The sequence below is a fragment of the Chiroxiphia lanceolata genome, chromosome 2 (genome assembly GCF_009829145.1).
Source record: "Chiroxiphia lanceolata isolate bChiLan1 chromosome 2, bChiLan1.pri, whole genome shotgun sequence".
Taxonomy (NCBI): domain Eukaryota; kingdom Metazoa; phylum Chordata; class Aves; order Passeriformes; family Pipridae; genus Chiroxiphia; species Chiroxiphia lanceolata.
The window spans coordinates 85,877,402-85,900,152 of NC_045638.1; the positions used below are offsets into that span (position 1 = coordinate 85,877,402).

Genomic DNA, 22,751 nt, shown 5'->3' on the forward strand with positions numbered 1-22,751 from the left:
GCCATAAAATCACAGAGATATGATAGGTCATTAACCCTTTTGATATTTAATAATAAATTAATATTGCTTGTGGAAATAGGGATATGGTCCTCCCTTGTAGCATCTGAAACCGGAAGTTCTATTACACATTGGTGTAATTCACTGATGAACTGTGCTCTCATAATTCTACTGCATGAAATACTAAATGAGATAATGCCCCAAAAGAAAGGAAAACTGTGAAGCTGTGTTTCAGCTGGAAATGTACAATAAACTTCCTTTTTTGCTTCATTCTATTTAAGATGTTTATCCAAAAGATACACTTTATCCAATTTAGATTTCAAAATCAAAACTGTACTAGACTAGAGAATCATAGAATCATAAAGGCTGGAAAACACCTCTAAATTCATTGAGTCCAACTATTAAAGGTTTTTGATGGAAGGAGTAAAGAAGGATGGAACTAAAACTGTAGCATGAAGTTGTTACTTTTTTAATACTTCTAGTGTGCTCATATATGTGCCTCATCTCTTCTTTCATCTTCACAACAATTTCTTCATTCTCTTCTCAGTGTTTATAACAAATTCCTCATTTGTTCCAGTCTCTTTTCATTTTATCTACTGTTAATTCATTTTTTTAAAAGACTTCACCCCCCCCTGTATCTTGTGTTACCTACTACCTTCCTTTCTACCTTACAGCAGTTACCGTATTAAAGTATATTTTCTAAATATGTCTCTGAAGAAACTTATCTAACTGTTTTAGCTAAGAGAAACACATACTGCACTGTAATGAGGACAAAAATGGATTATCTTTAAAGGCTGAAGCTAAGAAATGTATAGCTCCAACAGTATGTTTACATTTGGACTCAATGATCCTAAAGGTCTCATCCAACCTAAATGATTCTATGATTTTATGATATTTTTAATAAGATTTTTAGACTTTTTTTCAAATATATAATACATATACATTCACACATATATAAATATGATTATCAGCTGTTTTTTAGCCTTCCTAATGAAGTCAGAAAAGATAGAAAGCTTTGAACAAATAAAGGGATTTCTGTCTGAAAGACGGAAATAAAATTGTGCATTCATTTGAAAATGATGATACATTGGAAATTCTTAATAAATTATATGCAATATCATGTACATAACACAGGATGCTACTTGAGAATAATGCTTAAGAAGTCACAGCTGAAACACAATAAAGTGCTTCACCATTTTTCCAAATCATTCATATAAAATAGATCTTATAAAAGACCCTTAACTGTAATCCTCCTAAGCTTTTCCATCAGGACAACCCAGTTTTAAACCTTTTTCTCTCTTATCTATAAAAAGTGAAAGGTAGCTAAACAAAATATACTATTGTGCAATAAATGCTTTTTCATCTAAAACACATCAGTACAGTTCCCTTTGAAACTCTATTTTATACCACATGCCTGATTAAAAAGGCACACTGTTTATGCAATTTTAACAATATTCCAAGTAATGGACAATAACATGGCTTTTAGGCTGAAATCCCCATCGACTTAACCAGGACTTCTGCCAAAATACAGATATGACCAATAGCAGCTATGCATGCACACAGTTACAGCAAAGCACAATATTAAACATTTTGGGTATGCCGCTTTCATCACTTGGTGTTTCACCATCTTTTTTCCCCACATTCCAAAATGACTTGCTCACACTTGACAAGAGTTATATTTTGCCTGTCTGATTCTTGGTTTTTCCTTTATTATTGTTAATTCAAAATGTCATGACAGATCAGGCACGTATAAAGATTATCATATAGAGGGGAATTTTTTTTTAAAAAAGCAAATCAACAAACTATTTAGAAAGGCAAAGTATACGAAAGATGACTCAGACAAATAGCTTATGAATGACATTTTATAAAGTACTTGTTAGAGAATAGTGTCTACATCCTCTCTAATTAACTACACAGTATGTTATAAATGTAAAAATAAAAGTTTTGTCACTTACTTTGACTCTAAATATAAAAAAATTAATATCTAAACTACTGTATGTAGAACCATTCACAGAAGATTGGACCTTAGAAAGCCCTTCAGAGTGGACTGAATCCTGCCTTTTTTTGCATTTGCTGAGGGGTGAGTGGGGATAGAGAGAGACAGACTGCAGCCACTGTAGATTGCAGCATAACAGAGGTGCACAGACCTATGAATTGGTAATTCCAGGATTTGGATTCAAGATACAGTGGAGTACACCATATGTGACATCCACTAGGGACTTTTACACAGCTTTCGCGCTTCCTGAATGCAATATCACCCTGACCTCAGAGCTGGCTGTCAGCACACCAGATACCTGAGCTGCAAAACTTAAGGACTGAAAAATTTAAAACTATATATATTTAAAGTGCATTCCCAAATAACCAGTTAATCATATTGTGCTATTATTTATGAGGATATTGGAGGCAAGAGACTTGTTCCACTTCCCCTGGATTTGTAGAAAGCCAGAAATGGCACTTCTGATCTCTCCCTTCCAAGCCATATTATCTTTAGCCTTTGGACTGTGGTGCTGGAAGGACACATGATGACTTATCCTTAGAAAGCCTGTTAGATGGGGAACGCTAAACAGCCTGAGCATTTCCAAAATCAGGTTTAAACATCAGTGACAAGATAAGTGAGTCTCTGGCTGTTCTTCTGGGGGGGGGGGCTGTCTTATGAACATTTATCAAATAACGCAACATATCCTGCCAAGAGCAGAATGGGAATGCAGCATATATGCGGCAAAACTGCATATTTTGCCGTCAGACATAGATGATTCATTGCATACTCTGACGGAGTTTACTATTCTAGAGTTCACAGTCCTTCATGTGGAAATTGTATGTACTTAAAGTGTGAAGGTAACTTTTATTCTTTATCTTCATAAATCAAAAGAAAGATTACAAAATAAAAGTATTTCAAGAAAGTCTGTACATATTTTGTCACATACACCCCATAAACCTGCCTGTGCAAATAATGGATTATTCACTCAATAACAGAACAAAGACAGAAATCAGGTCAGCTAGACCTGAAATACTTCATTCAATCTAATACAAAAGTTTTTGTCTGGAAGAGGGAACATTACTTCTTTTGCTAATTTACTTTTGGATATTTTGTTCCATTTCAGAATGGTAGTTTAAAAATACAAGTTCAAAATTATTTTGCATCTTTTAAATAAAATGTTTTGACTTTTTCAAAACAGACCTTACATTAAAAATGTCAATAAAAAACCTGTAATTTCTGATCTTTTTTCCTTCTTTATTCAGATGAAATTATTTGTTGACTTTGACTGGGAAGTTTTAAGGTAACACTGAAATAGCTTTTTGTGTCAAATTTGCTGCTAAAAATGTCACCAGCTGTACTCATGGTAAACATTACATGTAGTTAGATTCTTTGCTTAAAGCTATAATTTCTGACAATAAATATGCACCTCTGATTTTTTTCTTGTTTTGTACTGAAAAGTATAGTTTTGTTGCAGGCATGTCACTTAAAAACAAGAAAAACAAATCACTTCTTCTCCACATTTAAAGATGATACAATTCCTTAAATATTTCAGAAAGATCACAAAATGTTCACTAATTTCATCAGTCTGCTTCTGGAGCAAGCATCAAACTGTACAGCAAAACCAACAAGATACCATCATCTTGTAGGATCAGCTTTTTTGTTTGATTGTCTTTCTTGAGACTATAAACCAATAGGAAAAACCTTACTAATTTTATATGCTCTATAGCAGTAACTCTGGAGCAAGTGAAGTTGTGCACTAACTTGTGCAACCCCTAAGGTGACATCTGAAAATTCCTCCTTCCGTTTATTTGGGGTTTGAACTCAACAAAATGATTATCACCAGCTTTTATAAAAATGAAATTAGTAGACAACCAAACTACTTTCACTAAAATATGTTTTGTTTCTCCCAATACTTGATCTCATCAGTCAATGATGAGAAAGGTAACAGAAATGTTTCAAATGATCCAAATGTTCTCAATGATCTATTTGTTAGAAAAAGGTTAAAGGTTTGTTAGGAGCATGATGAAAGTACATCATAAAATTCACATGTAAAATTTCAAATGATACGCACTATAACACTTTATTTTGATTATACATCCAATGAGCATGTATTTATGCTACAAAAACATAAAGTAAAATAGCAGTGGAGGGTCTTATATATGAGTGAATTGTAAAGAACTGAAAACAATACATCATATTTCCTTTCCATGAAGCATTAAATACCATAACGTCACCAATACAACATTTATTTATTTATTTGTTTGCTTGTTTGTTTGTTTGTTTATAGATTCTGGTAATCTAGAGGCATATAGTTATAGTCTTTTCACAGGGTAACATATTCTCATAGTTTCAGTTGCCATAAGACCTTTGAGTCCAGGAATCAAAAGTAAAACAAATAAAAGAAATCTTCATTATTTCATAACAGGTTGCAACTTTTAAGCACATGTCACCAAGTGTTAAGTCACCTCTTAAGAAGGAATTTAAAACATTGCAGCTTGGTTTTTGTCCCTTCTGCAGGTTCCAGAAATTACCCCTGAGCTAGCAGATTTCTGGAGTTTCCAATCTGCACAACCTTGAAAAGGTTATGTATTACAGGTTATCATGTTCTATTAAACACAGACCTGTTTTATCAGGCAGAGAACTATGGGACAGCAACATGCATTGTGGTCTTAACTGAAAACCTTCCTAAATTATAATCTCCTATCAATGTGCAAAGTTCCATATGATAAACAGTTTCCGGCTTTTTAATCTCCTATCTACAAGGTCCTGATTTTTCATGTTCTCTCATGAATATTTCCAGATTCCAAATATATAGACCCATAAGCAGCAGAATAAAAAAAGACATCTTTTCTTATGGCTTTGAGCTGTGTTGTTAAATTCTGATGGCTAATAAGGTATAAGCTCCAACATAAGTTTCTGTTGCAGTGAAATTTTACATTTACTATTTACCTCTCACTCCACCACCTCTTAAAAAATCCCAATACTTAGGTGGTATTGATTCACTGGCATTTATACCAGATGAGGTAATTCTGTATCTTTCCTCTGTTTGGTTACCTCTTTTTATGGAAGTCATAGGAATTGCTCTGCAAACACTGACTCCTTTCAGATTTGATTCAATATAACCAAAGGGGAAGAAAGTCAGAGAAGGTGGCAAAAATTAGCATCATGATGTAATGCAGTATTTTGTCCAGAAAACATAAAAAAAGACTTTTTTACTTTTCCCATTGCAATCCATATATTTCCTTTTCTTTTTTACCCATTTCTAAAAGCTTTATGCTATAGAGCTTCTTGTGACATGAGAATGCTTTCAATGTTTCAGTTCCAAATTTTTGCCATTCATTTGTAAAGATTTTGGTTGTGAATTCAGTCACTTAGAGATTTGGCCACAAAATCCTTAAAACACTAAGCTACCTAAGTACGTATGAGTAATTTATATATCCCTTTCCATTGTATATATGTATATTTTTCAAAATTACATTTTATCATCAACCTATTCTTCCAGTTCTGTTTAATTCAACTGAAATGCTTTACAGTTTTGTCATCTTTCCACTATTCAAAATAATTGTATGTCATCTGAAAATTTCCCTGTGTCTCTCTAGCTAGTTACCGTGTTTGTATTTCTATAGCACTGTCTATGACAGATTTCAAAATGCATATAGATTTTCCCTGGTCCAGGTTGTCTTAGAATAACCTTAGCCATAAGCCTTCTGCCATATTCCAGGTAGTCCGTTCATTTCTCAGTTGTTGTGATCACTAACACTCTGATCTTCCCTAGTATTTTATTTCCACAAGTATTTTCTTTCCTTAGCATCTTAGAGTGATAGGACTTAGTCAAAGTTATTTAGTAAGTACAAATAAATTACTTCAGCCTCTTTTCCACTTATTACTAATTTACTGTCACTATCAGAGATGCCATTAAGCTAAAAGAAATCCATTTTTCCTTTACAGAAACTATTCCTGTTTGTTCAAATCCCATTACGTTTATCTCATTAAAGGTATCTGGCACAGATTTTTTAATGTGTAATTCCCAAGATCATCCCTAGAGTTTCTGAAAAGACAGATGAATATTTCCTGCCATCCAGCCCTCTGAATGGAACGGCTGTGACACTGCATGTTTTTATTAACTAACCATCAGCCATCCTGTTCTATTTAATTAATACTACCCGTAAGAGAGAAAGATTTTTGTCTACTTTTTTGCTTTTGCAAATATACAACACCACCACCAACTCATAAAAATCTAGAGTTAAATTACACCAACTGCAAATTTACTTGTATCTGTGGAAAACAGACTATATCAAGCAGATAGAGTTCTTTGCCCCTAGGATAACGTTTTGTTCCTGAAACATATCCACAGTTCTGGGAACTCTGGGGAAAATCATTTAGACCACCCCTGAAACCCACCCAAATCTTCAAAAGAGCAGCTGACACTGATATAAATAAATACAACAAGGACAAGTGGGTGATAGTTTCCTACTCTGTGACCTTAACACTTCAGAAAAATAGATAGCACTGGAAGAGGAACATCCAGGGTCTACATGGTCTAGCACTGCACCTATATTAATTAGTCTTTGACCAATGTTAGCAATGCAAAACATTGTTTTCCAATTCCCTCACTATTTTCTCCATCTTTTTTCGCAAAAAGAGTGTGAAGTGGGAGCTGCAGGGTGGACACAGTACATAGAAAAGCTAAATTGGGTATGGAGGTGGGATTAAAAGCATTAAAACTATGATTTCCAGTCTTGTCCACATTTTTCATTTTTTTCTCACGTGGTCATTCTTGTCCCAGACTGCCACAGATGCAGCTGCAGCTGCCTGGGTAGCCACTATGCCCCTCAGCAAATCAGTCTTCTCCTTACCTACAGTCATTCAGACCACATGTGTTAAAGGGAAAGGAAAGCTGGGAAAGACACTGCCTGACCAAAGAAACAGGCAATACTCAGAGAAGAGAAAGCATTTCCAGAGTATAAGGACTTTTTGCAACTTCTGCATCTCAACATTACATAATGTGTTGCCCTAATGGTTTTTCTGTTTACGTATGAAATTGGTAACTTATTTCATCTTAATAAGATCTTATCACAGGTTAAAATGACACTGCAGCCCCCAAGACATTGACAGAGAAAAATTAGAGTACACCATGATGCTATTCACCAGTCCTTTCAGAAGGAAGAGTGTGTCAGATTAAACAATAATTAGAATACTCAAATAAATAAAATTATGGAGAATTTGAATTTGACAGTCTACTTATCATAGGTCTTCAGTATCACAACTAGCAGGCCAACAGAAGGAGTTTGTGAGAAGAGAGGTGGAGATGGGTGTCCCTGAGAAAAAAGGGTCCCCATGATGATGTGCCAAATCTTGTTATATTACATCTCAAGCCTCTAAATAAAGCATTCACCCTGTCATAATTAAGAAAACTCATTTATACTAACCATTATGATTAATCTAATTTAAAGTATAGTAACACTCATCAACTCAGTTAAACACATGTGGAGAATTAAATCAAGGATATTAATTGATTAACACAGTAAGTAAGTGGTGGTATGTTAGTTAGGGGCTTAATTTCTATATCAGGTAATCCTGGCAGATTCTTACTTTTTAGGTCCCTTTAGTTCAAAAATTACTCTATTCTCAGAAAAATTTTCCATCCACCAAGGATTGTTATTTTGGGGTTTTTTCAAAATATATAGTGGTCCATGTATTTCTCACTCAGTGAGATGTAAAGCATCAGTGCAGTGCTGATGAGAAAAAGCCAATAAATGTAACAAGATAGCACTGGTCTGTAATTCAGCCTCAAGATATGAACATCTCTAGCTAAAGAAATTACAAAGGAATTATACAGTAGTTAAAAAGATATAATTTGATTTTAATAGGTAGATTATTAGATAAGATTTGAATATACACAGGGATTCCTATTAATTTCTGCTCATTTGAATTGGTTTTAGCCTGGGCAACTCTGTGGTATCACAACATTAAAGCTTTTTCTTGTCTATGTAATGCTTGGGACAATGGAACCCTGCACTGCTATCACAGCCCCTTGGTAATACTATAACCTAAATTATCATCATCATCATTCAGATTGAATTAAGAGGCTTGGAAAGAATACGCATCTAGGGGGGAATTTCCAGACCAGTCTTGCTTAGATCATTACTGGTAGCTATAATGAGAAGGACAGTGGCATATCTGCTTTGATGTATTCAGGAACTGGAAGGACTGCACTAACCTGGTCAATAACTTGATGTAGCAAAGATGAAATAATCTGAGCTGTGCTACAGGATGATGACTCCAAGAATGGATGAATTTCATCCTCTCCCACACCTCTCACTTTATTATCAGATGAGATTCTCAAAAAGAATTTAAAAGGATTTGTGACTTACAGTTCTTTGAAAATCAAAGGGAGATGTACTCCTGCCTAAATTAGGCTGAAACCTACTTTTCCCAAAAGCCTGAATATAAAAGCTTTTCAAGATTATATATAAACACCACCGCCACCCCCGGGTTTAGCAGTGTTTGGGAAAATTTTGTACTTATCCACCCACACATGATCCAAGTGAAGTCTGCACAGCATTCACCCACAGAGGGATATGACCCACTGTGTTTGTATCTAGAATGGTGGAGTAATACTAAAAAAATCAAAATTTCAGTCAGAGAAGTCCAGCAAAAATCATTTGGGGGTTGCTATTTTTGTTAGGTTTTTTCCTCTGTCATCCCCAGAGGCAATGCAATGAGCAGCTACTATATGGGCTCAGCCTCCTTTGAATATTAAATTACTGGAGTTCAGAAGAATTTAATTAGTATCTCACCTACTTACCATCTTGCAATGATGCCTCTCCTACAATTATGGTACTACATTACAAGCAATTTCAGCTTAATTGAATAACTGGAGTAAAACCTGGGTTCCAATTGCCAGAATTATCTATATTAAGATAGTTATAACTGAGTTAAAAACCAGAAAAGGTAAGATGATCTCTATGCATGTTATAGCAGGTTTATGGCAGATACTCTACTATTCATCCCTAATATTACTATACTCGCCCCTAGGATTACCACACTGTCAAAAGAAATATATTTAAACAACATTGCAGATATGCCACTGATCCGGGTGTGAGAAGCTGAATAATTACAAAGTCAAATAAGGTTGTAAGGTAGCAAAATATAGGCTCTAAATTATTTTCAAATACCCCTCTTATTTTAACATTTTGTTCCTCTTTCCCCCCAGATGCACATATCTATGTGCACTTCAGCTACTGACTGCAAAACTTCCTTCTCATAGTTCCTCACACTCAAAGTCTTTGTAAAATAAATTTTCTGACAAAAAACTTGTACTGGAAGCAAGAAAGGAAAAAAATTGCAGAGACAGTCAGAGTGAGAGAGGAAAAGTCCAAATTAGATTTTCCTCAGCCTGTTCCTCTACCCTGATGCATTTCATGTAGTTCCAAACTGGCTCAGATCCTCCTTGGTTTGAGACAAAGACCTGGCATAGGAGGTCAGCTGCTGAGTCATCCTGCTTCAGCAAGAAAGTATGAGAAGAAAAGGTGTGGTGATAAGGTCAGTCTATGAAAGGTGGAAAGCCATAGATGTATGTTTCCTATGGCTCTCTATAGTCCAATTGAGTACAGAGAGTTTCTAAGTCATTCTTGTCTGAAAGATAAATCTGTGCTGGGAGACATGGAATCACTAAGGCTGGAAAAGACTATAAGATCATCGAGTTCAAATATTAACATAACACTGTCAGGTCCACCACCAAACCATGTCCCTATGTACTACATTTATATGTTTTTTGAACACTTCCAAGGATAGTGATTCTATCACTTCCCTGGGAAGCCTGTTCCAATGTTTGACCACTCTTTCAGTGGCGAAGTTTTCACTAACATCCAAATATTAGGAAATACCTATCCTGCTTCTCTGCAGTTACACTGTAAAGTGAGTTTGACTTTGCAGTCTCCACAGGAGGAAGGTACAGCCCGTAAACAAAGAAACACAGTCCTTCAAAGGTATAAATGTGGAAATCCCAGTACACAAAGTGATGAAGGAGAATAGGGGATGTAATCAAAGTTTTCCAAAGTAATCCCAACACTTCACTAGTTTAGCCGTCATAATGGACTTACATATTGATGCTCTACCACTTTGCCCAGCACTGCTTCTCTTCTATTTAGAAACATAACTGGAACAGGCTTCCCAGGAAAGTGATTTCAGCCAGTTTTTCAGACATTCTCCAACATTACAGGTATTAGTAAAGTACAAGCAATACAGAAATGCTTTTTTCTTAACTCTACTGTACTCATTCCCATGTGCCTTAAGTAGATATCAACATCTCAAGGATACTGAAAAAATAATGCCTTTTCTAAGCAGAAATAAAATTATGAAAATAATAATTAGGAAAATAAGCCAGTTTCTGCTGAAACCTCTAATTCAGTTCAGATCCCCTTAATCTGCAGATTTGTTACAAAATAGTAAAAGAAACTGCCTAATGGCTGCTGAAGAGGAAATAGCAGCAATTTGAATGTGAAACCATATGTAAGTGTGGCCTTCAGAAGCTGGTTGATGACTCTAAGTGACCCAGAGGGTTAAATTGTTAACTTTGCATTATTTTGGCCAATTCCCAGTAATTAATATAAGTCTTTATATTCACATGCTATGTACTATCACTGAAAATTCTATTTCCCTGCTTGGTATTTACTCATCTACTTGATCAAAGACACGATTTGTGACACTGACTTCAATGTAAAAATTTTGTTTTTTGCTGTAAACACCAATACTCTTTTTAGCCTTTCCAATATCATGTTATCAATTATAATAATTTTATTAAGTCTATTATCAAGTTTAATGATTTTTTTTATTTGGAAGCACCAACTTCAACCACTAAGGGCTGATTAGATCCAGTGCAGCAATTCAGGCAGATGCTTATTAAAACTGTAAAGGAAGGAAGGCTTTGGAAAAATCAGCTATGTAGACTTTCTTTGAGAATGCAGTCATTTTCTATAGAACACACTTTAACCTAAAAAGCTGTCTTCTAGCTCTTGTGTATTGAAAAGTCTGATTCTGTTCACATCTGGAAGATAACAGATGCAATTTGGTGTGCTTGAGTTTGTTGGCTGAAAAAACTAATTGCATTTTATGTGGCTCAGAGTTTCTGTAAGTATTAGTAGAATAAAAGCTGCCCAGAGTGCTGCCATTTCAGTGGGAAACTGAGATCCACTAGACTTGATAATATTCAACTATATTTCACATTGCTTTTGTTCAGGGAGAACCCATCTTTTAGCAGCAAGACAAATAACAGAAATTGTCCATAAAGACCATGTATGACAAAGGAGAGACAGGGAGAACTGTGTCTCCTGTTCTCTAAAGGAGCTAAAAAGCAAAACAATCAATAAGAGTGCAATTGTCTTGTACACGAGGCCATCAATCGTTACACGTTAACAGCTCCCTGGTACAAACTTGTACTTCATGGGTGGCTTGTAGGATTAACAAGATCCATGTGTAGGCGTAGGAATGGATATAAGAGAAAAGTAAGAAAAGGAGAAATACAGGAATGGATCCCGAAGGTAATTCAGAAAAAGGAACAGGAAAAAGGAACACTGATTAACTACGGAAAAGAGGAACAACATGACGGGAATGAGAAAGACAGTACTGTGAGAAATCAAGTTAGTAAACAGTGCAGATCTTAAAAAAGTCACCTGAGTCATTACGCCTGACTATTTTTTGACATTTACCCCAATTGCATCAGCTTCAGTAGCAATATTTAAAGATTTTTAGAAAGCTAGTAACATGATCTTCTGAAATAGAGAGATTGAAAGGAACTAAATGTCAAAAAGCATTTAAAATTATTTTGAGAAGTCTCAATTAGCTATTGATCCCAAGATCGCAGAATTGTAGGATCATAGAATGGTTTGGGTTGGAAGGCACATTAAAGATCATCTCGTTCCAATGCCCCTGTCCTGGGAAGAGAGATGATATCACACAATAATAAGATTGTAAAGATGTTGCACAATAATAATCTCAAAAACTCTTATTTACACTTGATTCTTGAAAAAGATTTGGAAAATAATAGCCAGTTGTGTTTTGCTTTGAAATGTCCAGATTCTGTTGTTTTTTTCACAGCTCCACAGTCCACAAAACTACATTACAGTGAGATGAAATAAGAGCCAGGAGAAACAGGAGTTTAAAAATGTTGGAAATAGCATTTGTATTAGCTTAAGCACTTCTTAGTCTGGCTGCCAAGATATTCTTTCATAAAGTTTGACTAGAGAGATTCTGTCCTCTTCATCCTGGAGGCTGCACTCATTCAGAGCTCCTGGAAATGTAAACTTCTGTTTGCTTTTACACCTGATACTGACAAAAGCCAGAACATTCTTGATGTGTCACATCACTGCATGTATAAACACATATGTCTTCTATTGAGTGAGTGAATTATCAGTGTATTCCTCAGTGAAAAGGGATTATGGCAGTTTAGTGCTTCATTTAAAATGTTGAGTACATTCCCAAGTGTCAGCAGTAGCTGAAGTCTGACAGAAGGGCATTTCAGCTACTGAGCTTAGGGAAACAACTGGTGTGAAACCTGTCTGACATATCTGAGAAAAATCCCTTCTGTTACAGTCTGACTAATAACACCAAGATGCTTTATTGCACTTTTCAGCAGTAGGTCACAAAACACTTTGGAAAGGTGGCAAACATCATTACAGATACTTTACAAATATACTGATATTCTGGTACTTCTAGCCTTGAAGAAAGGAACTGGCAGAACATACAGATCTTATGTTTGCAGCATCTAGTAGTTATTCCATGGATTTATTGCATATATTTTATTTATTTCAGATGGAACCTCCCCCTTTATAATAGCCCATCTATTTATTTCATATTCTGTGAGTATTTCATATGATTAACACATCAAGATAATAACAGCTCAGTGAATTACAGGGAAGCAAGGAATAACTATGAAAAACATTACAGAAAGATAATGAGAAAAAATGATTCTTGGAATTTCTTATTTTTTTGATTGTAAGTGAGAGACATGGCCAAAAATATTTGCAATATATCAGGGTTTTTTTTTTTCCCCAAAAAATAATACTCAGAAACAAGACTATCCTTAAAACAAAGTCTGCTATCCAAAAAGAATAAAAGATAAAGCAGTTAATTAATACTAATGGATAAAGGACCCAGTAGATCAAGAAAAGAGAAAATCTCCTGAAACAGCAATTCAGATTAACATTTGAAAAGACCTGTAATACCTAGGAGGCCCATATAAAGTAAACAGGGTCCATAGCCTGAAAATATTTTCAAACTCCTTTGAAAATTCCTCTTCTCATTATTCAGACAAGTCTAACAACATATAATGGACTAGTAGATACTGTCAGAATTTGTTTTGCTGGTGTCCATCAGAGGCCATCATTTATTTTGCCAAAAAATAAAGGATTGCAATGCCTGAGGTTTACGTTAACTTGCTGAGATTTCTCCAATTAAATCACCCACTGACAAAAGCAATTTTATTTAGTTTCTCTTTTATTCTGTCAGAAGCTGGAAAGATAAAAAAATACTCTCCTGCAACTACATAAATCATGTGAAAAGCTATCAGTCAGAAAGCCAAGGTAAAACATTAAGCCCACGAAACAATGGACTTAGCTAAGAGGACAAAACCAACAGAAAGTATCCTTTATTAATAACAGTTCTTCACTATAACATTCAAATTTTGCACCATTTTAGGACTTTCTTTAGAGTAAGACAAGGACTCAAAAATGGAAGACATTCCCGACCTCGTGAAAATGAAACACAAAATATTACTCAAAATGCTAATTTATAAACTGCTTGTTTTGACTTGAAACATAATGAAATAAAATCAGAATTCAGAGCTACTTTAGCCACTTCTGTAAGCAGGAACAGACACAGGCACATTTGTGAGCTTCCTTTGTCTCTTTTTAATCTGATTTCATTTTTATATTAAAAAACATAGATCACAGACACAGATCTATGATATATGCTTATCTGCTGTTACCGTAGGAGATAGAGAAAAGTAGTACATGATTAAACATGTAACAAGTGTTGTATCTTAATGAAGCAACCTACTGAATATTCAGTGGAATTCTCTAACAGACTAACTGCAGCATGGGGCTTTGCCAATAACTGCATACTAAAAGGGGGGGGGGGGGGGGGGGGGGAGACAAAACAAAACCAACTCCAAAACACAAAAGCTGGGAAGCTACCAGGGCAGAGATCAAAAGCATCCTTATAAGATCATCGCTACTCGGCTGAGCCACCCTGGGGATAAAAAATGCTTCATGCAGATTAGCTATACTTATAACATGTAGTCAGTGTAAGCAAAGAAAAGGATGCGAGATTAAATTTTAGATGGCTTGCTAATATATCCATGCATACATTAATATGTCCTCTATATAACCCCAATTAATTTTATAACTGCAAGAGAAAGCTTCAGACTGCTGTTCCTGCCATGTAACAAAGCCTCAGCCTCTCCTAGTCCTCCACAGCTCTTAAAGAGCCTCTGAAATGCGGCATCTTTGCTCTGGAAGAATAGCCTGTGCTGTGGCACTGCTTCAACTCTGTCATACCTCAGCGACAGAAATTAAAACAAATCCAGCCCTTTCTTTTTCTCTTCCTTATCCAAACTTCACCTATAACATAGCATTCTTCCCTAGTAATATGAATTAAGAGGTCTCAGCAGTTCTGGAAAAATAAATGTGATTTCTTATCACAGTTAGATTATCACCCCAAAAACACTAGGAACTACATTTACACAGGAGTATCAGGCATGATAATGCTGAAAGCTGCAGTAACCACCTTTCCCTGTGTAAATCTGGTTCCCTGGAAACTAGAGATATTTACAATTACATGAGCAGGGGACTTCCCTGCCATTGCTCAAGCCTGATCTAGTGAAAGGTGTCCCTGTCTAAGGAAGGGGAGTTGGAACTAGATGATCTGCAAGGTCTCTTCCAACCCAAACCATTCTGGGATTCCGTAATTTAAAACAGCTACACAGGTCTGTTGAGTGTATTTCCTTATGCTATTTTACAGCTCTGTGCAGCAATATCCCCAGTTAATTTACAGTTCATGTGATCCACTGCAATATTAGGAGAGTCTTCGAGTTTGCTATTTTCACAGTACCTGTAACTAGTGCATGACTTTGGTTTTTATAGTCCCAAAGTTTGTTGAATTGAAAAATGGGACTTCTGTGTCTGAAAAAAAAAAATTGCTATTGGATGTTTTGACCTTATTTATCCAAATTGTCTCTAGAACCCAATTTTTCTTAAGTCAACGTTATTTCATGAAATAAATAGCTCTTGCCTAATCTATATTTTTAGACATAAAAAATTACTCTTTATGACAGTTACCAGGAAGCTCAGGCTAATACATTTTTCACAGAATTATTAATCATCCAGGCTCATTTTCAGAGCCTCTTTTTCCCCATCTTTGTTAACTTGTTGGACAAGCATAGCAACCACTGTAGTGAGATCTGACTCACACCTGAACAGGGAAAGCTTCTGAGATGGGTAAAAAAGCTGTACCATTACGGACAGAAAAGAAAGATTGTCAGACTCCAGGAGCTTTCACAAGAAAATGACCTTCCTGCATCTAAGTAAATAAAAAGAAGAATGATAATCATGCAAAGGATACTACACACTTACCAGAAGATTTAGAGCAAACAGAAAACATCTTTCCCCCACTAGATACAGAGAATTTCAGAGAATCTTCCAGTCACTAGTGGTGCTCCCTACAGCTCTGTATTGGGTTCAGTCCTGTTTAATGTCTTTACTGATGATCTAAATGAGGAGACTGAACGTAAATTTGCAGATGACACCAAGTCAGGTGGGAGTGTTGATCTGCTGGACAGTGGGAAGGCTCTGCAGAAGGATCTGGACAGGCTGTATTGATGGACTGAAACCAGTGGTATGAAGTTCTACAAGGTCCTGCACTTTGGTCACAGCAACCCCATGCAGTGCTACAGGATGGGAGCAGCGTGGCTGGAAAGCTGCCTGGCAGAAAAGGACCTGGGGGTTCTGGTCAACAGCAGCTGAACATGAGCCAGCAGTGTGCCCAGGTGGCCAAGAAGGTCAACGGCATCCTGGCCTGTGTCAGCAATAGTGTGGCCAGCGGGACCACGGCAGTGATCGTCCCCCTGTATCTGGTACTGGTGAGGCCGCACCACAGGTACTGTGTCCATTTCTGTGCTCCTCACTACAAGAAACACATTTACATGCTGGAATGAGTTCAGAGAAAGGCAATGGAGCTGGGGGAGGGTCTAGAGGATAACTTCTATGAGAAGCAGCTGAGGGAGCTGGGGTTGTTTAACCTGAAAAAAGGGGTGACCCATTTTATCCCCAGGGGTGACCTATACAACTACCAGAAAGGTGGGAGTTGGCCTCTTCTCCCAGGAAACTAATGACAAGAGAAGAGAACATAGCTTGAATCTGCACCAGGGGAGATTCAAGTTGGACTTCAGGAAGACTTTCTTCATGGAAAGGGTTGTTCAACATTGAAATGGACTGCCCAGGACGGTGGTGGAGCCACCATCCCTGGAATTGTTCAAGAAACCACTGGATGTGGTTGGAACTTTAGTGCCATGGCCTTGTTGACAAGGTGGTGATCAGTCAACGGTTGGACTTGATAATCCCAGAGCTCTTTTCTAGCTTAAATGAATCTGTGATTCTCTAATTCAAGTAATGAGAAAGAGAGGGATTTTTGCCATCCATAAGGAAAAAGAAGAAATTAAATCAACATTCTGTGGCATTGGGAGATGCAAACCTCCTTCTGTAAAGCAGTTGATACAAATGTCAATTCATGGATAACCGTAACTTTGGAGACCACCAAGCCCATTTACTCCATGTGGAGATGTTTTTTTTTCCCTTTCTCCACTGGATAGTCATTCCATCAATCCTGCTGAGCTGCAGGACAATGCCCCAGGACAGAAAGAAAAGCAGGAATAGCTAGAGTGTCTCCTTCCAGAAAGTGAGGCCATGAAAGACGAGGCAGCTGAAGAGGTTTGTTCCTGATCATCTCTGTTTGAAAATAACTTAGGTTAAGAAAATAACAGTAATTTACCTGGTTACTTGATTTTGTACATCTGTCATTGACACTTACAGTCAAACCTGGCATTAAATTAGGAAATGAAGATACCTGGAATAGCCTGACATTTAAAATGTTCTGACAACCAAGGAGATACAAGATTCTTACGGGGATTTTTACTTTTCGGTTTATCTAAAAGAAGTGGAATATACTTAAAAAGCAAAAGCAAATCTAACATCACAATAATACTAATAAGGTTCATTTAGGAGCCCAGAGTTATAATTCATTTAATGAACACTGATTAGCTCTATTCCTAGGATGAAGGGGAAGAGGTGCACATTTAATTTGTAGACAGAACTTGCACGTCTGAGTACAGACGTCAGGTACAGTTGTGTTGAATTCAGATTTCCTAAAACACCAGAGATTCACAAAGCACTTTTTACTGAATTAGTACTTTCTAAGCCATTTAAGAAAAACCTCCGTAGTATACAATGAAGCTTTATAGATGCAGACCAAAGGATTCTGAGCTTACTGCACCATCTCGTGTCAAACGATGGGAAGTGCAAGAAAATTATTTTAAACTCTTTTCATTACACTGCATACTTTTTCCTTTAACAGATTAATAAAACACAATTTCATCACCTCCATAAATTGCAAATAACATTTATCATCTTAATTTGGCAGCTCTAACAAAACTTCTCCAATGTTAGCATTTTCCCAAATGTTAATACAGCCATGTAACTGAAAATTTCCTTTACAGCTTCAGTGTTTGACATTCACAGTTGCTTAAGCAGTTGAAAATTTTATCTTCTCCACACTAATAAGCAGATCAACCTTTAACAAAAGTTTGAAGCTTTCAAAAATTAAGCATTTTCCAGTACTGACTTGAGTGTACATGAAATGCTAGAGGAGAGTAAAAAACAAAGTTAATGCAAAATACACGTCAGTTGCAGAAGTAAAAAACACAGAGAAAAGACGATCTGGTTTTCAGCACAACTGCTCTTGCTCATTATTATCTTCTGAAAGGGAGTAATCTGGCTAGTGCATACTAGATTTTAGGTACTTGGAAGAAAAAACAAATCAAACTTTAATTTCAGCAAATCTATTCACATTTCGAAACAGTATTTATCATAATCAGTATCTGTGTGTCTCAGAGATTTTCAGAATGGCTGAGGATGGGATTTCTTATGATTCAGCATATATAATTAGTGCAAAGTTGTTAAAGAAAATTATTTTTATATTTTGCTTTCCCAAAAAGTCCTTCTGAAGTAATCCATAATCATAGAATCATAGAATCATAGATTGATTGAGTTGGAAGGGATCATGTTAAGGATCATCCAGTTCCAATCCCCCTGCCACGGGCAGTGACAACTTATACTAGAGCAGGTTGCTCAAAGCCCCATCCAGCATGGCCTTGAACACTTCCAGGGATGGGGCAGCCACAACTAGGCAACCTGTGCCAGTGTCTCACCATCTTACAGTATAGAATTTCTTCCTAATATCCAATCTAATAATCCAATAATTATAACTTCCACTAGGGTATTTCTGGACTACATCAAACCACAGAATCTGGAATATGAAATTACAGTCAAATTCTTTAAAAGTTTGTGTACTTCAACTTGATATAAAATATAAGATACTTCGTTTTTATGCGACTTGGTCCATATCAGGCATTTTGAATCACGTATGATAAAAAAAGATGGCCTGAATCCTTCCAACCTGAGTGTTAGAAAATGTTTCAAGAATCCTTGGACTGTTTTACTTGGACAGGCCTGTGGTTTTTCTGCCTGAACTTCCACCATCCTCAAAATTTGTAACCAATGATGCAAGCATTTCCTCAAGCTGATAAGCTGGTTTATGGACAGAAATGGACATGCTCACTGAAAATGTGGGAGCAGGGTGATGATAGCAACCAGTCTACATGTACTGACAAGGTATAACATCTATGGCTTCCAGAGATGGCTGTGGGCACTGGTCAGTTGCAGGGGGCTGGAGTCAGCCATCCCAAAGGGAAGCTTTACAATTTTATGATCTTTGCAGATTTCTTTCCAAATGAACACAAATATGTAGAAAAAAGTAACTCTTTCTTCTTCCAAAGTCAAGTCACTTAGGAAAAGTGATGGTGATTGAGATGGACATGTGACTTGGTCTTGGGACAACACTTTGGTTCCAAAGCATCTTAACTAGAATATTTTTATGCTCAAACATTTTTCTTTTATGATATTATTTCACACAGAAATATTGGGGTAATCATCCTGTCATCAGGTCAATGTGCAGCCACTAAACACAGGACGCACAGGAGATAATGTGATCCCTGTTTCGGTGTCAAGGAAACTTTGCACTCTGATCTGAACATTCATGAGACTCTCTGGCAGTCACACTCCCAGCGCGAGAGACTTTCACTGCTAGGACCGGAGCCCCCTCACAGCAGGCAGCTCCAGCTCCAACGGGTGCTTCTGCTTGACCCCCTGCACACCCCTGCAGACTCACACATAGGCAGAGCAGGTTTCCTTACTAGTTTGACCCCAGGTTTCCCATAGCAGAGTCTCAGATGTCTTGTTCCATAAAGCAATTTATTCACGTTGCAGTAACACAGAAACAGCCTGAGCTGGTGCCTCTGAGGAGGAATCCTGAACAAAGGAACTCCTGGGCTTTTACTCAATGATATCATAGGATGGAAAGTCTGTAATTGAAGATGTTAACCAGTTCTGACTAGATTTTGGAGTACTGAAATGCTATTTCTCAACTATGTGGAAATCATTATGATAAAAAGCTTCTGAACCGGAATTTCAGTCAACTCCCAGAAACAGAAGTGAATCCAAAGCAGATATTTCAGATAGGAAGGGTACCACAGTGCCACAAGCTCCAGTAGGTTTTCTCCAGCTTCTGGCGTAATTCTCTACCGAAGGTTAAATTACGTGACATAGACTGCAGAGGAGAGAAAGCAGGAACTTCAAAGCCATTTGAAGAGACAAATTGCTAAATTTAGATTAAATGGCAGGCATGAAATACTATTAAGTGGCAGACATAAGACACTTTGAATCTGAAGGAAAGAAAAGGGACAGGGTCAAAGATAAAAATCCTCAGACTGAGGAGAGAACTTGCAGAAGACACTGATTTCCAAGAGGAAATACTATATGGCTCCTCTCTTCCCATCACTTCAGAAAACAGCAGTAGACAACTTTCTCCTGTAACAATAGCAAATTAGACTGGGAGCTGTTTTAAGGGAACTGTAAGTGTCTGGGGATACCTTTCCCCTCACTTCCCAGTGAGCTTTTTATTATCACTGCTATACCCCCAGCTTGGATTACATAACCTTACTTGAAAGTCGCAAAATGTAAAGAAAAATATCTATTTTTGACTTTCACCACTGTAATCATAATACTAAAGAAGTCCTAGAGGAACAGGGATGTTTCCCTTCCAGGCAAGAAATTGCTTTGTCTGTGATTGTCCCCTGATGTTACACAGAGGCCCGGTGGAGGTAGTTGCTTCCAAATAACTAAAGTGATAACCTCAGCATAAGATATATCCTTGCTTGGTACTGTTGGCTTCTGCAGTAGAAGCTAGGTAAGTAACCCAGAAAGCTGCTAAAACAAGAGAAGACAAACAATATGCAAACTAAACACAGGACCAACAAGAGCAGAGGACAAAGATTAATTCACATGGCTATTCCATGAAGGCTCAATAAACACCAGCTGTATTCACATCAATCTTTAATAATAAACATTTCCTTTCACTTGTAACCGTGCTGTAAACACTCCATTAGGCAAGCAATGCCCATTTCACAGGCTTTGAGCACCAGAAGGAGCAAAGCCCATCTGCCTTGTTTGCTGCTTAGTTAATTGCTGGAATAAAACCATTACCCAGAAGGTCACTGCCTCTAGTAAAAAATATTCTTCTTTTTTTCCCCTTCCTAGGCCTAGTAGAAAATAAAATAGGAAATTCATTATGCTCATCACTGCATTTATGTTCCTTCCATTAGAGAAATTTTAGGAATATTTTCGAACTATTGCAGTCTTATGAAAGAGCAAATGTAAGTTTTTGTAAAGGGATTTCTTTTTGGTTGTTATACAGGTTCACCAAGAAGATGAACATTTTTGCACAAGAAGATATATCAGAGGACACCAGACATACATACAGAAAAAGCTTCTATATTTTAAAAATAGTTGGCTTAATTAAAAGAAAGATATCTCTACAGCACTCTGAATTGCATCAAACTTCACGGAAAATAGCAAGTGCTTGAGCAATAAGGATATGAATAGCGTCAAATGAGCTCCTTTTTCAGGCATAACTTGTGACTTTGATACAGCTTTTTGAGAGATGAAAAAACTAGGATTCCATCAGACGGATACAGTTATAATATTTTTTTCAGTTTCTGAACAAGGAAACAAGGATAATCAGGAAGAGAAGTCTGCCATTTCAAAATCACGATGATATTGAGGCCGAGAACCTGCATTATTCCTTTCCCAATGTAGAGAAAAATAGGCTTATTTGCCAGGAATTATTTTGCTCAAGCAAAAACCCCACTCAAAGCAAAAAGCTCACATCTCAGCACAAAGCTTTGTCAACTATACCTGTTACACTACAGCAAGCCTTAAAAACCCATCACAGGACAATCAATCTGCAATGATACGTTTCAAAAAGCAGCTTGTCTGTTTGGACAACAAAATAAGTTTCCCAAGCATTTCATGCTACATGTTTTCTCATATTTGAGGACCAAAGCCGCGGGCAGTATCGATCCTACCTTCAAAGGAGAAATGTGCGACTGTAACACATATCCATGGACATTCTCTATTTGAGACAAGTTCTTCTCTGACACGTGAACAAGCTCCGGGCCTCTCACTTCGTGGGTTAAACGAGGCAAAGTATGATCATGTGGAGCATCCTCATCTTGATAACGATATTTCTAGACAAAAAAAATAGAAAGGAAGAACAAATAAGCTTTGAGGAGACAATTCATATGTGTTAATATAATTACAGAATAACAAAGTATCAAACAGTAGACAATAATTATCAGATTTCCTAATCTGTTCGGGAGACCATTCAGTGGATAAGGAATTGGCAGAATGAGAGTTGTGGTTAATGGCTCTATGTTGAGGCAGAGGACAATGATGAGTGGTGTCTCTCAGGGTTCTGTCTTGGGACTGCTGCTCTTCAATATTTTTATCAATGACAAAAGACAGTGAGATCAAGTACACCCTCGGCAAATTTGCAGGTGACACAAAACTGAGCAGTGCAGTTGACACAATAGAAGGAAGGGATGCCATCCAGAAGGACCTGGACAAACTTGAGAAGTGGGCCCACAAGAACCTCATGAAGTTCAACAAGTCAAAGTATAAGGCGATGGGTTAAGGTGATCACATTTGCTGATCTAACAGATGTCATCCCTGCCCATGGTAGGGGGTTTGAACTAGATGACCTTTAAGGTCCCTACCAACCAAAACTGTTCTATGAATCTATGATTCATTCTATGACATCGTATGCTTATTTATATATATATATATAAAATATTTACAAAACATATATGCTATTCTGTCCAGATCATCCATGTAGCTTTACATCACGAGAAGCAGTGTGATGTGGCCTTAAAGAGAGAACATCTCTTTGACCAGTAGTTAGCCCCTTCCCCATCACCACACTGCAGCGTAGTTGTCGCATAAATGGGAGTCAAACCCCAGAGGAAATTAATTCACCCCGAGTCCTGTGCTCCTGAAAAGCAGAACACTTGCATGGATCTCTGCTGGTAGACTTCCTTTATAATTTAAAT

General features: G+C 37.0%; 1 protein-coding gene across 16 annotated transcripts in view; it reads right to left on the bottom strand.

Moving 5' to 3' along the window:
- Positions 1–22,751, bottom strand: part of DLG2 (discs large MAGUK scaffold protein 2) — an 847,901-nt gene that overhangs the window by 520,555 nt on the left and 304,595 nt on the right. For all 16 annotated transcript variants that reach the window (XM_032678105.1, XM_032678098.1, XM_032678102.1 and 13 more), the window contains one exon: positions 21,729–21,890. In XM_032678105.1, the coding sequence (XP_032533996.1) occupies positions 21,729–21,890 (162 nt within the window). The remainder of the gene's footprint in view (positions 1–21,728; positions 21,891–22,751) is intronic.